Source organism: Hemibagrus wyckioides, linkage group LG20, assembly GCF_019097595.1.
Source record: "Hemibagrus wyckioides isolate EC202008001 linkage group LG20, SWU_Hwy_1.0, whole genome shotgun sequence".
Taxonomy (NCBI): domain Eukaryota; kingdom Metazoa; phylum Chordata; class Actinopteri; order Siluriformes; family Bagridae; genus Hemibagrus; species Hemibagrus wyckioides.
In genome coordinates, this window is record NC_080729.1 from 594,417 (window position 1) to 616,384 (window position 21,968).

The 21,968-nt window shown below is 45.0% G+C and overlaps 2 protein-coding genes across 8 annotated transcripts in view; one reads left to right on the forward strand and one right to left on the reverse strand.

Annotated features, from left to right (window-relative positions):
• Nucleotides 1-2,511: 2,511 nt before the first annotated feature.
• tstd3 (thiosulfate sulfurtransferase like domain containing 3) lies at nucleotides 2,512-4,140 on the reverse strand. Its single transcript, XM_058418282.1, has 4 exons — nucleotides 3,926-4,140; nucleotides 3,457-3,645; nucleotides 3,193-3,352; nucleotides 2,512-3,033 (listed from the first exon to the last, which is right to left on the reverse strand). Exons 1-4 carry the CDS (start codon nucleotides 4,020-4,022, stop codon nucleotides 2,967-2,969), a joined length of 513 nt encoding a protein of 170 aa, XP_058274265.1. The 5' UTR covers nucleotides 4,023-4,140; the 3' UTR covers nucleotides 2,512-2,966.
• A 503-nt stretch (nucleotides 4,141-4,643) lies between these two features.
• Nucleotides 4,644-21,968, forward strand: part of usp45 (ubiquitin specific peptidase 45) — a 32,226-nt gene continuing 14,901 nt past the window's right edge. Inside the window, exons 1-6 of one of the 7 annotated variants that reach the window (XM_058418276.1) lie at nucleotides 4,644-4,874; nucleotides 5,530-5,631; nucleotides 5,907-6,015; nucleotides 6,152-6,321; nucleotides 6,823-6,923; nucleotides 7,018-7,118. In XM_058418276.1, coding sequence (XP_058274259.1) covers nucleotides 5,913-6,015; nucleotides 6,152-6,321; nucleotides 6,823-6,923; nucleotides 7,018-7,118 — 475 coding nt within the window. In that variant the 5' untranslated portion in view covers nucleotides 4,644-4,874; nucleotides 5,530-5,631; nucleotides 5,907-5,912. Of the gene's footprint in view, nucleotides 4,875-5,529; nucleotides 5,632-5,906; nucleotides 6,016-6,151; nucleotides 6,322-6,822; nucleotides 6,924-7,017; nucleotides 7,119-21,968 lie in introns of those variants that run through there. The other 6 variants (XM_058418275.1, XM_058418274.1, XM_058418279.1 and 3 more) reach the window with 6 other exon arrangements.

A 21,968-nucleotide genomic window follows, 5' to 3' on the forward strand; every position in this document is an offset into this window, starting at 1 on the left:
ACATTCACTAACATCTGTGTGTCACAGAAACTTATTCGTACAGAAAATTAAACCTACTTAATACACACACAGAGAGAGAGAGAGAGAGAGAGAGAGAGAGAGAGAGAGAGATTTTTAGCCCATTGAACATTTTTATAGATTTTTATTTGCAGCAGTGTGTGATTAATTCTTTTTTCATGCGCGTGCACGCTTTGGGTATATTTCCGGAATAAAGCAGCACCATGGACAGCGCCTTCCATCTCCTCCGCGTCCTTCATTACACACATCATACTTCTGAACATGTCTTCACAAAGCTTGATTGATTTTATTAAACAGTATTAATGCTTTGTTTTGTGTCATTAACGTGTTTGTCCAGGGTTTATTAACGAGACAACTGCCCGCTTAAATAAAGCTTAAATAATCTGAGGAAAGGAGGAGGCAGAAAAAATCCCCAAACTAATGATGTGCAGCCTTCAGACGCTCCTCATTAAAGACTCTGACTCTGACATTTCTGGGCTTTTCTTTCTGATCTGTAAAGGAACAAGGCGAGGGGTTAATTACACACACACGACACACACACACACACACGCACACACACTCCTGTATCTGAGAGAATCAGCTTGTGGAAATGACGAGCATTGAAATGTAGAAAGGCGTATGAAAAAATCAGAGCGCTCGTTTAAAAAAGACGAGTGTGTTCTGATGAGTTTAAAAAAGACGAGTGTGTTCTGATGAGTTTAAAAAAGACGAGTGTGTTCTGATGAGTTTAAATTGACTGATGAGTCAAATCATGTCTAAAAAATCCTCCAGTCTGGGTTAAAGATTGTGTTAAATAACACGGAGTGAGCAGAGAGCAGGCTGTTAGACCCTACACTCACACACCTATGGATTTTTTTTATTTTATCCAAACTCATCCCACAATTCTTCATTCTCAGACACTGAAGGAAAAAATGTGTGTGAGATGGGTTAGTATAGTCCCACACTGTGTGTGTTCCCAGGATATTCAGCCCTTGATTATTTCACCCAGTGTTTTTCTGATTGTTTTGCTTCAAAATATGAAATAAAACTACAGATCATTTTTCTTCTTCTTCTTCTTTTAAACTCCTACCAGTGAAGACACAAATGTTCAGACATGTAAATAGAAGAGGGCTTTGGCTGCATGTGTGTTGTGAGGTCACATGATGTGTCTCGATAAATATTAAAATAATATTGAAGTAAAGCTGAATAATTGTGAAGGCTTTACTCACAAATCTGCGTCTCTGAGATGTGCACGAGATAAAACATGAGACCCTGCGGAGAAGCTTCAGGATCATGGTGTCTTAGCTACAGGGAAAAGAAGGACGGAGTGTGAGCTTGACCTCAGCTGATGCATCTGACTGCACTGTTCTCCAGGACAGAGTGATGATCTCTGGGTATGTCTGTCCTTCAGTTGAGGTCTGATCAGGATGGAACCAGGTGTGAACAGCTGGACAGAAACAAAAACTCTTTGATGAGTTCTTCAGGAGCAGAGCTGTGAACCTGTGCTGCTTAACATTTTAGACTGTTTAGAACATTTTAGAACGAGTCAGTGGGTTAAACTAAAGGTTAAAGAAAAAAAGATTCCATGTAAAACCGGACTGATTCTTTAGAGACATCCTGCACATCTGTTCAGCTCCTAGCACACCTGAGCCAGGTAAGTGCTCGCAGGACAGATGAGAGACGTCCGACTCGGATGTTTAATCCCTGAGTGTTCCTCCTGCTCTAACACACCTGTGTCAGTGTGGAATAATGAGTTTAATCAGTTCAAGCAAGAAAACACACTGAAGTGTACAGAGCAGGAGAAATAAAGATGATTTATTTTTGTATTTATTCTGAATTACATTAGTGAAATTTTTCGGAGGGATTTATTCCTCTTATACCACAGCAACATAACGACAATCTCAATTTTATTTATTAAAGAAGAAGATCAGAGGAAGAGCCCTGAGACAACATGAGGAAGAAAGCTGGAGAAGAACCAGACTGAAAACCTCATTCTCATCTGGGTGACACCGGGATTATAAATCATTATAAACACTGAGAGTGGGATTATAAATCATTATAAACACTGAGAGTGGGATTATAAATCATTATAAACACTGAGAGTGGGATTATAAATCATTATAAACACTGAGAGTGGGATTATAAATCATTATAAACACTGAGAGTGGGATTATAAATCATTATAAACACTGAGAGTGGGATTATAAATCATTATAAACACTGAGAGTGGGATTATAAATCATTATAAACACTGAGAGTGGGATTATAAATCATTATAAACACTGAGAGTGGGATTATAAATCATTATAAACACTGAGAGTGGGATTATAAATCACTACACTTGTAGAACTGTAGACTAAATGGAGAAAAAGTGCAGTTTGTGTAAGAAGGAGATTCATTCTATTTAACATGAAGTGTGTCTTGTTGAGGTCATCAACCGGTCTCTGATGGAGACTTGAGAGAGAAAGTGACAGTGAGATGTCAGTGTAATAAAGTGGTCACAAAGACGCATCATTAAATTCAAGTCATTTATTTAAGGTTTTTATCACAGACACTGAAATGTTCAAGAAGATTTAAAGGCAAAAGAGTGCAGACTTTCCTCCAGTACATTCTTCTATCTCCAGAGCATGAGCCTTAATCCCACATTTATGAGAAACTTCCTGATTAAAATCATTAAGGTGAGCAAGTATTAATCCCACTTTAATTATGGCCGCATCCCAAATGCCAGAATTCCTTACCAACTTTCTGAAAAATGAAGCTCTAGTGTTCAGGACACCTGATAAACAAGCTGGAAAATAAATACAGAAGCTTGTAGAATAAGACATGCATCACTGCAGTTTCAGTCTTTATTTCTGGATATTTGGCGAATGAAATGACCCGAGTCGCTGCAGCTGAAAGATGTTGACCAGTGGGTCCTTTATTACAGTACACTGAGTATATTTCTCACAGGTTTACAGCATCACGTCACCTCACGCTTTAGTCTGCAATATTTCATGTTTAGCCCAGTCCTGCCATCCTCCTGGATAATGCTGTACACTGTACACACACACACACACACACACACAACAGTGCATGAATTACTGCAGTGTGAAAGTTACAGATAAAAGCTGAGTTAATGGCTAAAGGTGAAGTCATGTAAATAATCTTATTGTGATGATGATCTGATGATGATGATGAGTGAAAACTCTTCCTCACTTGGAGTATCCTAAAGACTGAGCTGCTTCCAGAGCTTTCTGACTCCTCACACCTGCCAGACAGGTAAAGACCAGGTGTTCACCCACCATAGGCATTTCACCTCCGTATTTCACCTTAAACTCCTCCGGCTTCAGCTGCAGAGCCGCACTCACCTGACCCACTGCGCGCACACACACACACACACACACACACTTTACATACAACAGCAGCTTGGGTTTTTTTCCCACCATTACTCCTACATGGTGATAAAAGTGAGTGTCTCACGTGGCACGTTGATGGAGCCAGGTATGCTGCCGTATTCCCGGAGTTCCCACGGCTCTCTCACGTCTATCACCACACCTGATCTGACCACAAGCAGCTTCTTCACCTGCTCATAAGTCACCGTCACCGCGGGATGATCAGCTGCGGAGAAACTGCGCGTCCAAAGGTCTGTCCTCACCCCGGAATGGCGATCTGAGACAGGACAATAATCACGTCCAGTTGCTCTAAAGACACATGTCCACTACAGCAGCTTTACGACAGTTTAATTACGACACCTACAGCAGCTCACCTAGCGAGCTAGTAACTTCAGAGATCTATATATAGATCATGGCTGTGGAAACCGCTCTGTAATAATGTTTTTATTATTTACAATCTGAACATAATGTATATCTGTCATGAATAATATTTATACAAACACAAATATCATGAGGAAGAAGTGATGAAAGTCAGGTTAGTTATTAAAGTTACTCACATAAACACCGCGAAGCTAGCGCTCTCACAGCTACTTTTCTGTTTTCTGAAACTCGTAAAACACACCTCGTCAGGCGGTAGCACGCGTTTAAGGCCATAATCTGTTTGTTTATTTGTTTATTTATTTATTTTAGAGTCACAGTGAAGTTCAGCACGACTCCCCGAAACGCCCTGATTCACAAAACTGACGTCTTATTTATTTATCCCAACCGCATTCAGACCAAACACTTCCTTCTTCTGTATGATTGGTTGAATCCGTTCAGAGTCCTGTGCTGTGATTGGATGATCTGTGAGACAGATTATGATGAGCCAATCATGACAAAGGAGGCGGGTTGTATGGAATATGTGTAGGAATAAAACTGACTGAACCGCCCCGTTACTACCCTGCTGCTATTCGATTTTCAAATCATAAGTGCTCACTGATATAGATCACATTTAATAATGTATTATATTTCATAATGTAATATTTTATAGTGGGTTATCATAGGAAACAATACTTCGATTAAAATCTAGGTAATGTAATTGTAAGTACGAGAAAAATATTTTTTTATGTCCAATACTCATTCGAGGAAATACAATTACAAAACAAGTGAATAAGTTTCTAGTTTCACATTACAGAAAGGAAATAGTTAATAATTTAAAAAATTAAACCTATTCAAGTCACTGTACGGGTATCCGTATCTATATAAATACGTTTCCGCATTCGTCACGGTGACGTCACTGCTGACCACGTGACACTGCGTCTTCCGTGTTGTTTCGAAATGCCTGAGACTGCGCTAAGCAACTCGTGATAATGTGAATACTCTGAATAGAGAATAATTCCTTCATTCTTTTTATAAACATATCGGAGTTAACAACAAGGATAATATCGCGGAGGAAAAGGAGACGATCTCTATATTTATATCTTTTCCCGGAGACTTTGGGACAGGTGTCAGGTAACAGGAGCTGCTGTAAGTGGTGTTAGCTTCATGTGCTAATCTACAGAGGGGGGGGGGCAGAGAGAGGGAGGGAGAGAGAGAGAAAGAGAGAGGGAGAGACAGAGGGAGAGAGAGAGGGAGGGAGGGAGAGACAGAGAGAGAGGGAGAGAGAGAGGGAGGGAGGGAGGGAGAGACAGAGAGAGAGAAGTAAATGATGTGAGTTAATCATTATCTGAATGAACTCCTGAATAACTGATACATGTGCAGTGCTAACACTCAGGGGTTAAGGCTCTTTATATATGTAATATATAGTGTGTGTGAGAGAGAGAGAGAGAGAGAGGGATTCAGTGATAGACCCTGATTAATAATAACACTCATGAGCTGTATTCAGATGGGATTAGTTTTCATGGCATTAGACTCACATGTGATGTGTGTATAAATCACACAGAGATGGGCGTGTCTCCAGCAGGTACTATACACTGTGGGAACTACACACACACCTCACTGTCATAGACTGCTTTGTTATAAGCTTTTGTTGTAATGGGTGTGGCTTCACTCGGCATCACCAGGTCACATGACCATGCCACGCCTGTGGGGTGTAGCAGTGATCGGAGCTCAGTGTCTCTTCTCTGACACACTCTTTAAAACTCTGTCTGTTTTTTTATTGTTCTGCATTTTACACTTTCAGTGTCAGTGGGAGACGAGAGAAAAGAGCAAGAGCTTCGTACCACAGAAGAAGAGTAGAACCTCGTTCTCCACAGGAACAGAACCAGTTGTTCTCCAGGTCTCAGTTCAGTGGGTTTATATCTCTGGAGTTATTTCTCCTGCTCAGTTCATAGAAGAGAAAATACAGTGTAATGTTTCTGTGGAAAACCACTGACATGACAAATCCCAGAGGAATAATTCCATCTCATACCTCCATGAGGAGAACTAATCCCGTCTGAACAGGGCTCCAGTGAGGAGCTGTAGTTAATCCCAGCAGTGTCTCCAAGGTTTAAAAACTGCTTGTCTTTAAAAATCACAGATCTGACTGTCGGTGTGTTTCTTCACGTTCCTCTTTTCCAGATACAGATGCGGCTAAAAGATCCCTTCTCCTTAAAAACGGCCGAGATGACGAAGCGGTCCAACAAGCCGAGGAAGCCTCGTGAAGAGGACTCGTCAGACGAGGTCAGCGGTAAGGAGAACGCTTTTCACTCCCTGTTTCTGGTGTGGTGAGCTGCTGTGTAAGAGGAATAAAGCACTAGGAGATGTTCTGCTAGAGGAACATCATCATGCTGGTTTACTTTGTGTGTGTGTGTGTGTGTGTGTAGGACTGACGTGTCAGCATGTGAGTAAAGCAGTGGAGTTGAACTCGGTGAAGAAAGCAGTGACCGGAAGTCTGTGGTCAGTTTGCTCTGACTGCATGAGGGAGAGAGACGTGTTCGAGTCGGAGCAGGCCGGAGCTCACGAAATCCTGGTGTGTCTCAAATGTGGCTTCCAGGTAAAATATTATTATTAATAATATTAATAATAATAATAAGGTATGACTCAGATTAATTTGAAACACTCACATAGATTTTCAACTTCCTCAGTATATTTATATTTGTAAATATTTTTAGATTATTTAAAATCTCTGCTGTTTGTCTTTATTTATTAATTTGTATGTTTATTTATCATTTCTGAGTTTATTTGTTTGTTTCTTCACCTGTATTGATCACCTTGGTTCTGGAATCTGGCCCTTGATCTTGTCTTGGTAATGAAAACAATTTGAGGGGGCACAAACCTCTCGTAGAGTTTATGACCATCCTGAAGACAGAGTGCTGTTGAATTAGAGTTAGAGGTCGAGCGGCTCGCAAGCAGAGCGTCTTTTCCAACGGCTCTTTTATATAAAAATAAATTCTATTATAATAAATAATAATTCTATTCAAGAATTTTTTCTTTTGCATACTGGGGTGTTGATACCAAAGCCAATGGGGTGTACAAACTTGGTGTGTGTGTGTAGGGATGCAGTCAGTCAGAGAGGCAGCACTCAGTGAAACACCAGCAGGCTCATCGCTCAGAATCTCACTGCATCAGCATCAGCCTCAGCACCTGGAAGGCCTGGTACACACACACACACACACACACACACACACACACACAGAATGTACATTTTACAAGGTTGGTGTATCTATAAGAGTTCCCTTTGTCTCCTCAGGTGTTTTGAGTGTAATGAGGAACTCTCCACACACTGCAATAAAAAAGCTCTGGCTCAAACACTCGACTTCCTGCAGAAACACTCGGCCAAATCAGCCTCAGGTAAATCACCTTCATCATCATCATCATCATCATCATCATCACATTTTCGCCTTTATTTCCACACCCACAGCTGGTCAGTACATGGTCAGTGGCTCACTGGCTCCCTCTGCTGGTGCACACACTCAACGGCTCTTTCTCTGACCTTAGAATCTCATTTTTTAAGCTTTATTAAAATAAAAAAAACAATAATATAGGATTTAGAGTGAAACAACATGGGAAATAATTCAAGGTATAGTCTATAAGAGATGTCTTGTTTTAAGATACAGATATGAAATCTGAATGCAAAACCGATTTCAAACCATAACTCTGACATCAGGGGCTGAAGTGTGAGAGAGCAGATTACTTCATTCACACGAGGATGAGGATGATGAAGATCTTGTGGACTCAGAGAAATGATTGATGGCTTTGAGGATGAAGATTTGAACTTAAAAGAATCTGTTTCTTAAAAATGAATATTAAAGTAAAATGAGCTGCAGGCGTTTAATCATCAGCGGGGAACTCGTTCATCTCTGTGAGGAAAGCAGGATCCTCATTATTACGTCTTCCTCGTTAATATTTAGTGCAGGAGATGAAGGTTAGATTATGATTTTTTCCCTCAGTGTGTTATTTCACACCTTTTTTTGTGACTGGTGCTGTATAAATTCTCTCCTCTTATCTAATAGTCTTGATGAAAAAGCAATCAGAGTTAATTAAGAGCGTTAATTACTCTCACAAGCGGAGACTCTCGTCCAGCAGATTAACTCCCTGGAGTTTTATTCAGCAGCTGATTAAAAACGCTGAAAAGCCACCCGCTTGGTGACGATCAGCGCCGACTCGCAGTGTGTGAGCTTCTGGAAAGCTGTGTGTGTTTTACACACGACCCTGAAATAAGGAGGAAATGGAAGCCTTTGTTGTTGTTTTTCTCCTCCGTTACATATTTGCCTTCATTTCCAAGGTCACGTGTGGAACATCTTTACAGATCTTTATAAAAAACCTGATTTGAATCGCAAATTTCACAAAATCATTTCATTCCTAAGCGTGAAGCGAATATGAACGGCATTTTATACCGGAATCCATCTGTGTGTGTGCCTGTGTGTGTGTGTGCCTGTGTGTGTGTGTGCCTGTGTGTGTGTGTGCCTGTGTGTGTGTGTGCGTGTGCGCCTGTGTGCGCGTGTGCCTGTGTGTGTGTGTGTCTGTGTGTGTGTGTGCCTGTGTGCGCCTGTGTGTGCGTGTGCGCCTGTGTGTGTGTGTGCCTGTGTGTGTGTGTGCCTGTGTGTGCCTGTGTGTGTGCCTGTGTGTGTGTGTGCCTGTGTGTGTGTGTGCCTGTGTGCGCCTGTGTGTGTGTGTGCCTGTGTGTGCCTGTGTGTGCCTGTGTGCCTGTGTGTGCCTGTGTGTGTGTGCCTGTGTGTGTGTGTGCCTGTGTGCGCCTGTGTGTGTGTGTGCCTGTGTGCCTGTGTGTGTGTGTGCCTGTGTGCCTGTGTGTGTGTGTGCCTGTGTGCCTGTGTGCCTGTGTGTGCCTGTGTGCCTGTGTGTGCCTGTGTGTGTGTGTGCCTGTGTGTGTGTGTGCCTGTGTGTGTGTGTGCCTGTGTGCGCCTGTGCCTGTGTGCGCCTGTGCCTGTGTGTGCCTGTGTGCCTGTGTGTGCCTGTGTGCCTGTGTGTGCCTGTGTGCGTGTGTGTGCCTGTGTGTGTGTGTGCCTGTGTGTGTGTGCCTGTGTGTGCCTGTGTGCGTGTGTGTGCCTGTGCCTGTGTGTGTGCCTGTGCCTGTGTGTGTGTGCCTGTGTGCGCCTGTGTGTGTGTGTGCCTGTGTGTGTGTGTGCCTGTGTGTGCCTGTGTGCCTGTGTGTGCCTGTGTGCCTGTGTGTGCCTGTGTGCCTGTGTGTGCCTGTGTGCGTGTGTGTGCCTGTGTGTGTGTGTGCCTGTGTGTGTGTGCCTGTGTGCGTGTGTGTGCCTGTGCCTGTGTGTGTGCCTGTGCCTGTGTGTGTGCCTGTGCCTGTGTGTGTGCCTGTGCCTGTGTGTGTGCCTGTGCGTGTGTGCCTGTGCGTGTGTGCCTGTGTGTGTGTGTGCCTGTGTGTGTGCCTGTGTGTGTGCCTGTGTGTGTGCCTGTGTGTGTGCCTGTGTGTGTGCCTGTGTGTGTGCCTGTGTGTGTGCCTGTGTGCCTGTGCCTGTGTGTGTGTGCCTGTGCCTGTGTGTGTGTGCCTGTGCCTGTGTGTGTGTGCCTGTGCCTGTGTGTGTGTGCCTGTGCCTGTGTGTGTGTGCCTGTGCCTGTGTGTGTGTGCCTGTGTGTGTGCGTGCCTGTGTGTGTGCGTGCCTGTGTGTGTGTGTGCCTGTGTGTGTGCGTGCCTGTGTGTGTGCGCCTGTGCCTGTGTGTGTGCGCCTGTGCCTGTGTGTGTGCGCCTGTGCCTGTGTGTGTGCGCCTGTGTGTGTGTGTGCCTGTGTGTGTGTGTGCCTGTGTGTGTTTGTGCCTGTGTGTGTGTGTGCCTGTGTGTGTGTGCCTGTGTGTGTGTGCCTGTGTGTGTGTGTGCCTGTGTGTGTGTGTGCGCCTGTGTGTGTGTGCGCCTGTGTGTGTGTGTGCCTGTGTGTGTGTGCCTGTGTGTGTGTGCCTGTGCCTGTGTGTGTGTGCCTGTGCCTGTGTGTGTGTGCCTGTGCCTGTGTGTGTGTGCCTGTGCCTGTGTGTGTACGCCTGTGCCTGTGTGTGTGTGCGTGTGCCTGTGTGTGTGTGTGCCTGTGTGTGTGTGTGCCTGTGTGTGTGTGTGCCTGTGTGTGTGTGTGCCTGTGTGTGTGCGCCTGTGTGTGTGTGTGCGCCTGTGTGTGTGTGCGCCTGTGTGTGTGTGCCTGTGTGTGTGTGCCTGTGCCTGTGTGTGTGTGCCTGTGCCTGTGTGTGTGTGCCTGTGCCTGTGTGTGTGTGCCTGTGCCTGTGTGTGTGCGCCTGTGCCTGTGTGTGTGTGCGTGTGCCTGTGTGTGTGTGTGCCTGTGTGTGTGTGCCTGTGCCTGTGCCTGTGTGTGCCTGTGCCTGTGTGTGTGCGCCTGTGTGTCTGTGTGTGTAGGCCTGCATGTGTGTGTAGGCCTGCATGTGTGTGTAGGCCTGCATGTGTGTGTGCCTGTGTGTGTGTGTGTCTGTGTGTGTAGGCCTGCATGTGTGTGTGCCTGTGTGTGTGTGCCTGTGTGTGTAGGCTTGCGTGCGTGTGCGCCCGCGTGTGTGTGTGTGTGCCTGTGTGTGTGTGTGCGCCTGCGTGTGTGCCTGTGTGTGCGTGCCCGTGCCTGTGTGTGTGTGCCTGTGTGTGTGTGCCTGTGTGTGTGTGCCTGTGTGTGTGTGCCTATGTGTGTGTGCCTGTGCCTGTGTGTGTGTGCCTGTGCCTGTGTGTGTGCCTGTGCCTGTGTGTGTGCCTGTGCCTGTGTGTGTGCCTGTGCCTGTGTGTGTGTGCCTGTGTGTGTGCCTGTGCCTGTGTGTGTGCCTGTGCCTGTGTGTGTGCCTGTGCCTGTGTGTGTGCCTGTGCCTGTGTGTGTGTGCCTGTGTGTGTGCCTGTGCCTGTGTGTGTGCCCGTGTGTGTGTGCCCGTGCCTGTGCCTGTGTGTGTGTGCCTGTGCCTGTGTGTGTGCCTGTGTGTGTGCCTGTGTGCGTGTGTGCCTGTTTGTGTGTGTCTGTGTGTGTAGGCCTGCGTGTGTGTGTGCCTGTGTGTGCCTGTTTGTGTGTGTGTAGGCCTGCATGTGTGTGCCTGTGTGTGTGTAGGCCTGCATGTGTGTAGGCCTGCATGTGTGTAGGCCTGCATGTGTGTAGGCCTGCATGTGTGTGCCTGTGTGTGTGTGTGCGCCTGCGTGTGTGCCTGTGTGTGTGTGTGCCCGTGTGTGTGTGTGCCCGTGTGTGTGTGTGCCCGTGTGTGTGTGCCCGTGCCTGTGCCTGTGTGTGTGTGCCTGTGCCTGTGTGTGTGTGCCTGTGTGTGCCTGTGCCTGTGTGCCTGTGCCTGTGTGTGTGTGCCTGTGTGTGTGTGCCTGTGTGTGTGTGCCTGTGTGTGTGTGCCTGTGTGTGTGTGCCTGTGTGTGTGTGTCGGCCTGCATGTGTGTGCCTGTGTGTGTGTGCCTGTGTGTGTAGGCTTGCGTGCGTGTGCGCCTGCGTGTGTGCCTGTGCCTGTGTGTGTGTGCTGGTGCCTGTGTGTGTGCCTGTGTGTGTGTGCGCCGGTGCCTGTGTGTGTGCCTGTGTGTGTGTGTGCGCCTGTGCCTGTGTGTGTGTGTGTGTGTGCCTGTGTCTGTGCCTGTGTGTGTGTGTGCCTGTGTGTGTGCCTGTGTGTGTGCCTGTGCCTGTGCCTGTGTGTGTGCCTGTGTGTGTGCCTGTGTGTGTGCGCGCCTGTGCCTGTGTGTGTGTGCCTGTGTGTGTGCCTGTGTGTGTGCCTGTGTGTGTGCCTGTGTGTGTGCCTGTGTGTGTGTGCCTCTGTGTGTGTGCCTGTGTGTGTGCCTGTGTGTGTGCCTGTGTGTGTGCCTGTGTGTGTGTGCCTGTGTGTGTGTGCCTGTGTGTGTGCGCCTGTGTGTGTGCCTGTGTGTGTGCCTGTGTGTGTGTGTGTGCCTGTGTGTGTGTGTGCCTGTCTGAGTGGCTGCGTGTGTGTGCCTGTGCCTGTGTGTGTGTGCCTGTGTGTGTGCCTGTGTGTGTGCCTGTGTGTGTGCCTGTGTGTGTGTGCCTGTGTGTGTGTGCCTGTGTGTGTGTGCCTGTGTGTGCCTGTGTGTGTGCCTGTGTGTGTGTGCCTGTCTGAGTGGCTGTGTGTGTGTGCCTGTGTGTGTGTGCCTGTGTGTGTGTTTGCCTGTCTGAGTGTCTGAGTGTGTGTCTGTGTGTGTGTGTGCCTGTGTGTGTGTGTGTGTGTGTGTGCCTGTGTGTGTGTGCCTGTGTGTGTGTGCCTGTGTGTCTGCCTGTCTGAGTGTCTGCGTGTGTGTGCCTGTGTGTGTGTGTGTGTGTGCCTGTGTGTGTGTGTGTGCCTGTGTGTGTGTGCCTGTGTGTCTGCCTGTCTGAGTGTCTGCGTGTGTGTGCCTGTGTGTGTGTGTGTGTCTGCCTGTCTGAGTGTCTGAGTGTGTGCCTGTGTGTGTGTGTTTGCCTGTCTGAGTGTCTGAGTGTGTGTCTGTGTGTGTGTGTGCCTGTGTGTGTGCCTGTGTGTGTGCCTGTGTGTGTGCCTGTGTGTGTGCCTGTGCCTGTGTGTGTGCCTGTGTGTGTGTGTGTGCCTGTGTGTGTGTGTGTGCCTGTGTGTGTGTGCCTGTGTGTCTGCCTGTCTGAGTGTCTGCGTGTGTGTGCCTGTGTGTGTGTGTGTGTCTGCCTGTCTGAGTGTCTGCGTGTGTGTGCCTGTGTGTGTATGTGTGGTATTCAGGTCTTCAGTTTGTTTGCAGTGTGTATAATGTGTGTGTTGTCTCTTGTCACACACTGAACCCCTGTATAAGATCACAGATAAACATTTCAGTGTTTAAATCCTCACACTCTCTTTGGTCTAGACATCAGACATTACTGAGGAAGTGATGACAATACTCTTTATTTCACTTCTTCTGCTATCTGATGTTGAATTAAATTAGACTCTTTAAGACCTCAAAGTGATCCAGATTCATTACAGAGGTGACAATATTTAGACTTTTTATCGTTCACAGTGTTTAAAAGGAGACACCCATCCAGAGACGTCACTGTTTCACGTCCACTTTAGACCAGCTCGATGTCGGGAGCTGATTGGTGAATCTCTGCATTGTGATCCAATAGAAAACGAGTAGGCGGGGCTTTGGGTGCTTCAAAAATGGAGGAGCTGCTTATCATTAACTTCATAGCTAACGTCACACTGAAGGATTATTCCTGCTCTTCTGTAAAAGGAGGGGATGACCACTTGAGTGACCAACTGTAGGGGATTAGTGGTGAAAAGGTGTTGAGTCGGTCTGCATGCTGGGGTTTATTCACAGTGTTGAAGTGTGTATAGAGGGCACGAGTAAGCAGCTGATTAAAGCATGGACATCAGAGCATCTCACACACACACACACACACACACACACGGATGGTAAGTGCTCTGTTTAGGACAAGGCCCTTTCTGGTGTCTTGTTCCAGTGACGAATCCTCGCTCTCTTTATCCTCCTCGAATCCTTCAGTGAGGTTCGTGCCATAGCTGGTGGTCGGGTCGCCGGTTTCGGGTCAAATAGGACCGAATCCGGCCTTCCACCTCGGCCTCCGTCTCGTCCTCCACTTCTGTAAATTACCTGCTGCCACTTTTCCTCGGACCTTATTCCCTCCTGCCTGCTTAAAGAGGAGAAGAATAAAAACGCGCCTCCATTGTGGCCCTGAAATGAGCCAAGTCTAGTGTGAGGGAGCTGGTGAAATTGCATTTCTGCTCGAAGGCCAGGGCGTTTTCTGTTTTATTTCTTTTCACTCCTCAGGCTGTTGTTGTGTTATTATTCTCTCCTTCTGGTCACAAAAGAGCTCCGGCGAAATTTTTTTCTCTCTCGAATCCATAATAGTGGAGTATAACAACAGCGGCAGAGAAGAAAGAAAATCCATTAACTGCTCTCTCTGTCAGCATGGAGACCTTCAGCTCGAGTACCTGAGGCCCCCTGTGAGGAGACTTGACCTCCCCGAGACAGACTTTACCTTTCAAACACAGCTGGCCTGCCTTTGTTTGAGCAAATTAAAATCTTTCTCTTCTTTATTCCTGCCCTCAATAAGCACCAGAGACGCCTCGCACCACCGCTTCAGCCACTGTTCAGCTTCACACACAGCTCTGAGGAAGAGGAGGAGGATGGTGGTGAGGATGATGATGATGATGATGATGATAATGAGGAGGAAAGTGATGGTGATGAGGAGGAGGAAATAGTGATGAAGACAAGGTGATGATGGTTTGGTTGTGACGAGGAGATGAGGAGGAGGAGATGATGATGATGATGGTGATAGTTTATATTTTGATGATGTTGCTTGAACAGGAATGTGTAGATCTGAAGTGGCACAAATCTTGCTCTCGTCTGTGTTGGGTTGCTGTGGAGTACAGAGTAAAAATAAATAAATAAATTCAGATGCAGTTAGAGTTTATTTGAGCACAGTGACATTTTCTCATTGAAGCTATTTGTGTGTGTGTGTGTGTGTGTGTCTGTGGAGGAATGAGTGCTCTGACTGTGACAGCATGTGCATGCTGCTGCTTCACTGATTTCTAGGACAGCATGGACTGAGAAAGTGTGTGTGTGTGTGTGTAGTGCTGGCCTCAGATGGCAGTGTTGAAGGTTTTTATGCCTCGTGGTCACAGAGTTATAATAAATGAAGACATTTGGTGTTGCTCGTCTTTCCTCCTGAGCTCCTGCTCTTCGTTCAGCATCAGATCACAGAAATAAATACAGTCTCATGTTGATGATGCTGATGTTCCTCCTCAGTGTTTCTGTAGATTTGATGGTGCATTAGTGTATTAGAGCTTCGGGCTGAGCTCTGACTCACATGAGGCAGTTCCTCAGGATGAAGGCTTTGTTGATGGTGATCATGAGTCTGATTATGATCAGTCTAACATCCTGGAGATGTTCAGGAGCAGAGAGTCTGCTCCTGATGTCTGATGGGTCGGTGCAGGTCTCGGGGCGAGCGCCATGTCCGTGAGCTCGTATTTGGTGTTTGTGTGGAGGAGAGTCAGGTGGTGGAGCCGAGCGCTGCAGGGAGAGAAAAACAACGAAGAACAATCTGCTTTTCCATATGCCTCTGTCTCAGACAGATGGCCGCTTCACTAACGTGTCCACGGGCGTCTCTCACTCGGCTCGGCCCAGTTCAGCTTCAGCTCCATGGGAATAAAAACCCCATCATCAGATCACCGCATACAACAGCGGGGCATCTATAACATTACACTCGTTATAAATATATCAAAGCACGGGTACTTCTCAAGTGCTTTCTGCATTCTTCTAGTTTTCCATGACGCTGGATCACGGCCTTGAGCAGGAACGCTAAGTGCCTCATGAAATATAGCCGTTAAACAGTTCTGAAATCGTGATCTCATCTGCTTCTCTGAAGGTTTAAAAATAATAGCACATGGATGGTGGAACGCAGCCTCGTCACTCCTGAAGGGTTTTATTCACGGAGCCTTCTAAAATTCTTCTAAAGATTCTCACAAAATGGTTCGATCTTTCAACAGAATTCTTCAAATTCCTCCAGAAGGTTCTTCATGAGCAGCAGGGGAAGTTCCAGAATTGTTGTGACAATCTATAGATCTAGAGATCTATAAAATAACACAGAGTTCATGTTACTCTGAAGGAAGAACTTAAAATGAGAGATGAAGTTCTTCTGAAGGTCCATCTGCAGTCAGATGTCTGAACACGTACATGAACGTGTGTTATATTAATGTTTCCACTGGAGCTGATGCCACGCTAACAGCTAATGGATGTCTGTGTCACCAGAAAAACTTCTACAGGCTGAAACTTTAATAAAAAAGCTGATGTTTATTAATACAGAGAAATGATTCTGCTTGTTATCTCTATCTGCTTCAGTCATATTCATAAACAAGCACAGCGCCACCACCAGGAGGATTAATCACAGCAGGGAGATGATGGGCAGATCTTGCCACATTAAACACTCTTTCTGTGTTTCTCATCCTGCAAGCTGGTATCTCAAAATTCCTTCTTTAACTCCTGTAAAATATTGAGTGTTAATTTTGGGCGAAAGGAAATTCGTTAAAAGATTCTATAACGAGTTTTGTGTTAAAAAGCTTGGCTCTCAGTGTGTGAAGGATTCTACAGAGAATATTTAAGCACTGAATCTAATCTCACGTTCCTGAAGAGTCTTTCCCACAAGATCAATTATTTATTCATATTTTTATATTGACTGACTCCACACACACACACACACACACACACACACACACACACTGACAGATGATCTTGCGTCTGTTTTTTCTCCGTCTCGCTCGTCCCTCGTCTCCTCTCCATCTCGTGTCCTCTGTGTTTGTACGTCTCTGTGTTTATAGACAGATGGTGTCTCTCCCACATGACCCTATAAACTTCCAGATGTTTACGAGTTCCAGATGCAGGATAAATATAAACAAAAAAACTGGATCATTTATACATTGTGTGTGTGTGTGTGTGTGTGTGGGAGAGAGAGAGAGAGAGAGAGAGAGAGAGAGACGTTTAAGAACAGAAAGTTTCATTTCAACACTGATGTAATTAGATTGTAAACAGATTTTCATTAATATTAAACTTCATTATAACTGTGTTATAGATACATTTTTGAAAGGTGCCAATATTTTTGGAGCTGATTGTGTAACTATACACACAGTATAATAAAATGGATGTCTGCAAGACTATTGATTCATTAGCTTTAATGTAAATTTTATCTCAATAAAAATGAAATATATTCTTATTACACTGCTTTATTACAGTCTGTTATTACTGTATGTGTGTAATTAAAATGCATTATTACAACATGGTACTGCAGTGTGTTATTAGGACATGTCTGTGGTATATTAATGCAGGGATATAGCGCTGTGTTAGAGGTGCGGTATACAGGTGTATTATAGCGCTGTGTTATAGAGGTGTGTTCTATACATGAGTTATAGAGGTATATTATATTGCTGTGTTACAGCAGTGTGTTATCGAGATGTGTTATAGCTCTGTGTTATAGAGGTGTGTTAAATACATGCGTTATAGAGGTGCATTATAGAGCTGTGTTATTAAGGTGCATTATACACGTTTTATAGAGGTGCGTTTTAGAGGTGTGTTATAGCGCTGTGTTATAGAGGTGTGTTATAGCGCTGTGTTATAGAGGTGTGTTATAGCGCTGTGTTATAGAGGTGTGTTATAGCGCTGTGTTATAGAGGTGTGTTATAGAGGTGTGTTCAATACATGCGTTATAGAGGTGCATTGTAGAGCTGTGTTATAGAGGTAGGTTATAGCGCTGTGTTATAGCGCTTTGTTATAGAGGTGTGTTATAGAGGTGTGTTAAATACATGCGTTGTAGAGGTGCATTATAGAGCTGTGTTATAGAGGTAGGTTATAGCACTGTGTTATAGCACTGTGTTATAGCGCTTTGTTATAGAGGTGTGTTATAGAGGTGTGTTAAATACATGCGTTGTAGAGGTGCATTATAGAGCTGTGTTATAGAGGTAGGTTATAGCACTGTGTTATAGCACTGTGTTATAGCGCTTTGTTATAGAGGTGTGTTATAGAGGTGTGTTAAATACATGCGTTGTAGAGGTGCATTATAGAGCTGTGTTATAGAGGTAGGTTATAGCACTGTGTTATAGCGCTTTGTTATAGAGGTGTGTTATAGCGCTGAGTTATGTTCAGATCTGGATGCTGAGAGGTTCAGAGCAAAAGCTTTTTTATCTTAGCTATTTGATTTTCCCTTCACTTTGAGTTATTAGGGCCCGAGCACCGAAGGAGCGAGGCCAGAGGCCAGAGGCCTTGCACTGCAGGTGCGGAAGCCCTATTGTTTTTGTTAGAATTTATGTTTTATTTTTATTTTTTATTTTTTTTCAACCTTTCAGGGCATTTTGGACCCCTTAACATGCTCAAAAACTCTTGAAAATCAGCAGGCAGGTTGGAATCCGCGCCATTAGGACGTCACTGTGGCTCGGCCCTGGGCATGGCACACACCCGTCACAGCGCCCCCTGGAACATCTTGCTGCATAGCTGATACACACTTACACGTATCCATGTACTTGGTACACACTTAGATCTCACTGAACTGAACAACTTTCACACTGCATGTCATTAAGGCTAATCCACAGGAAGTGAGGTATTTTGAGTTGTTTGCAAAACGCACCCAATGGAATTTGAAATACTCCTCCTAGGGAATTGATACAACTGCCACCAAACCCAGGCTAATATGATCTCAAGACATTATTATAACCGCCACCAAACCCAGGCTAATATGATCTCAAGACATTATTATAACCGCCACCAAACCCAGGCTAATATGATCTCGACACTGATAATGTAAGTTGATGAGGGATTTTTGATCTCAAACGGTTCAGCCGTGAGAAGCCCTTAAACTTATGGCGAATAAAATGAAACAGGAAGTGGCTAATAACTTCTGTGTACATTAAGTGATCTACATGAAACCTTAGGATTATGTTAAGCACTGAAAGCTGATCACACTGATATGACAACTGTGAGTCTCGGTCATAGCGCCACCAACTGGCAGCAGGAAGTGTGTCACTTTTTGAAATCTCTAATATTTTCTCCCTTTCACCTGATTTGGTTGAAAATCAGTCAGGATAATGTCAGGACATGGCTGATGTGAAACTGTGAAGGAATTTTTGATACCTTGAATCGTGTTACTATGGCAACAATTTACATGAGAACATAATAGAAGAAAATGAATCTTCTCATATCTTACGAGTGGAAAGGCCTAATGTTCCAAAATATTTCCCATAGAGAGTGTAAATGTTTATGAGAAAGTTCAGTGGGGCTGGTCCCCGGGCATGGGCCAGTGTGGCCAGTGTGGCTGGTCCCCGGGCGTGGCACAGGGCTGTCACAGCACCCCCTGGAACTTTGTCAGAAATCTAGCTGCACAGCTCATATTCACTTGCACGTATATGCATGAGAGCCGGTATACATTTAGATCTCATTGAGCTAAATGACGTTCATCTACCTGTCATGGGATCTGCTCAACAGGAAATCAGTTATTTTGGGATGTTTGAAAAACGCACCCAATGGAATTTGATATACTCCTCCTAGGGGATTTGTATGATTTTGACCAAACAGGGTTCAATATGATCTGAAGATAACTGAAAGAACAAGGACTGGAACAAAAATTATAAATAAATATATAAATAAATATGACAGATAATTAGTCATGTGGTTATGATATTAATGCAAAATTAAAATAGTGATTAAAGTTATAATACTGACCAGAGGAGTTTATAAAGTAAATATCATTAGTAACAATCTAATATCTAAATAATGCAGTGTTTATGAGAATGGCCACATGGCAGTAATTTATTAGACTGGTTCCATTCCCCAGTCTGCAAACTTTCCTTTTCACTCCTCAGGCTGTTGTTGTGTTATTATTCTCTCCTTCTGGTCACAAAAGAGCTCCGGCGAAATTTTTTTCTCTCTCGAATCCATAATAGTGGAGTATAACAACAGCGGCAGAGAAGAAAGAAAATCCATTAACTGCTCTCTCTGTCAGCATGGAGACCTTCAGCTCGAGTACCTGAGGCCCCCTGTGAGGAGACTTGACCTCCCCGAGACAGACTTTACCTTTCAAACACAGCTGGCCTGCCTTTGTTTGAGCAAATTAAAATCTTTCTCTTCTTTATTCCTGCCCTCAATAAGCACCAGAGACGCCTCGCACCACCGCTTCAGCCACTGTTCAGCTTCACACACAGCTCTGAGGAAGAGGAGGATATTAAGGAGAAAGATGATGATGATGATAGTGTTGAGGAGGATGATGAGGAGGAGGACATTGAGAATGATGATAATGATAGTGTTGATGAGGAGGATCGTGAGGATGATGGTGGTGGTGATGAAGAGGAGGAGGATAGTGAAGATGATGGTGGTGATGAGAAGGAGGATAGTGAGGATGGTGGTGGTGATGAGGAAGAGGAGGAGGATAGTGAGGATGATGGTGGTGATGAGGAGGAGGATAGTGAGGATGATGGTGGTGATGAGGAGGAGGATAGTGAGGATGATGGTGGTGATGAGGAGGATAGTGAGGATGATGGTGGTGATGAGGAGGATAGTGAGGATGATGGTGGTGATGAGGAGGATAGTGAGGATGATGGTGGTGATGAGGAGGAGGAGGATAGTGAGGATGATGGTGGTGATGAGGGGGATAGTGAGGATGATGGTGGTGATGAGGAGGAGGAGGATAGTGAGGATGATGGTGGTGATGAGGAGGATAGTGAGGATGATGGTGGTGATGAGGAAGAGGAGGAGGATAGTGAGGATGGTGGTGATGAGGAGGAGGATAGTGAGGATGATGGTGGTGATGAGGAGGAGGAGGATAGTGAGGATGATGGTGGTGATGAGGAGGATAGTGAGGATGATGGTGGTGATGAGGAGGATAGTGAGGATGATGGTGGTGATGAGGAAGAGGAGGAGGATAGTGAGGATGATGGTGGTGATGAGGAGGATAGTGAGGATGATGGTGGTGATGATGAGGAGGAGGATAGTGAGGATGGTGGTGATGAGGAGGAGGATAGTGAGGATGATGGTGGTGATGAGGAGGAGGAGGATAGTGAGGATGATGGTGGTGATGAGGGGGAAGAGGAGGAGGAGGATAGTGAGGATGGTGATGGAGGTCAGTATTTAGAAGTGTTTAGAAAGCTGTGTGAGAGTTTAGAAAGCTGTGTGAGTGTTTAGAAAGCTGTGTGAGAGTTTAGAAAGCTGTGTGAGAGTTTAGAAAGCTGTGTGAGAGTTTAGAAAGCTGTGTGAGAGTTTAGAAAGCTGTGTGAGTGTTTAGAAAGCTGTGTAAGAGTTTAGAAAGCTGTGTGAGTGTTTAGAAAGCTGTGTAAGAGTTTAGAAAGCTGTGTGAGTGTTTAGAAAGCTGTGTAAGAGTTTAGAAAGCTGTGTGAGTGTTTAGAAAGCTGTGTGAGAGTTTCTACTGCACTGTAAAACCTGCTGCTCTTCAGATGCCACAGAATTTATTTTAGAAGTTGAGAAACATCAGCTCTCTGAATGAATGCAGACTCCTGTCCTTGTCAGGGTGCCAATAATTATAGACGTGATTATATATTTTGAATGTTGATGATGTGGATAAAGGATTCCTTTTGGGGAGTTTTTTTCTTTTTAGATGGATTTATTAATTTATTGGACCACAGAGACATGGCCTTGGGGACGAGGGATAAAGGCAGTAAAGCTGCAGAGAAAAAAACGACTGAATTTACAGGAAATCTCTCTTTAACAGGAATCACAATCTCCTGATGTGACGCTCTTTTAGCTATTTAATATATTTTATACATTCCAGAGTGGAGAATGTTGAAGTGATTCTAATCAGAATCTGCGCTCAAAGAGACAAGACGAAAAACAAGTTTCAGGAAGAACTTTATTTTTATTTGTCTGAGGTTTTTATTCTCCTCCATCAGGAGGTTCAAGTGTTCCTCTAATGCTAGCATTAATAACTTCTGGTCTCAAAGAACTTTCTTAAAAACTCACTCTTGTAGTGGTTTCAGGTAGCCTGTGTTATTACACCTGTTATTACACCTGTTATTACACCTGTTGTTAAAGCAGCTTATACAGTCTGTTATTACCGCATGTTATTACAGTGTAAATGTTATTACAACGTGTCTGAAGGTCCTCAAAGAGTCATTTTGGATTCTTTACTCATTTTAAATTCACTAGACTCTCTCAGGCAACACACACGCATACACACACACACACATACACACACACACACACACACACACACACAATGTTCAGTATAACTGGATAAACTGCAGACGCTCCATTCTTCTTGTTCTGTTTAAAAGGAGAAAAGGTTGTTTATACAGTGTTTAGAACAAACCCAACTTGATGTATTATTATTAAACAGTTGGTGTGTGGATGTTAGACACACACACACACACACACACACACACTCACACACACACACACACACACACACTCCCCCTCAGTGTTGATGTGCAGGTTGTCAGCATGTCTCCTGAGTCTTAAACTCACCAGACTTTGTGTTTTTTTCCGGTTTGCTCAGATAATTCCTCTCTCTTTCTCACTCTCTCTTAATCCCTGTGTGTGTGTGTGTGTGTGTGTGTGTGTGTGTGTGTGTGTGTGTGCAGTTGTGGGTTGCAGCTGCGTCTCAGTCTGAGCTCTCCGAGTTAGTGAACTCTGTCCAGCTGTCATCTGCACCCTATCCAGCTGCTGCTCCAAACACACACACACACACACACACACAATAAAACAACAACACAGGGAAATGAAGTAAACATGAAGCTGAGAGCAGGGACCAGGCCCGACTGAGCGCTCAC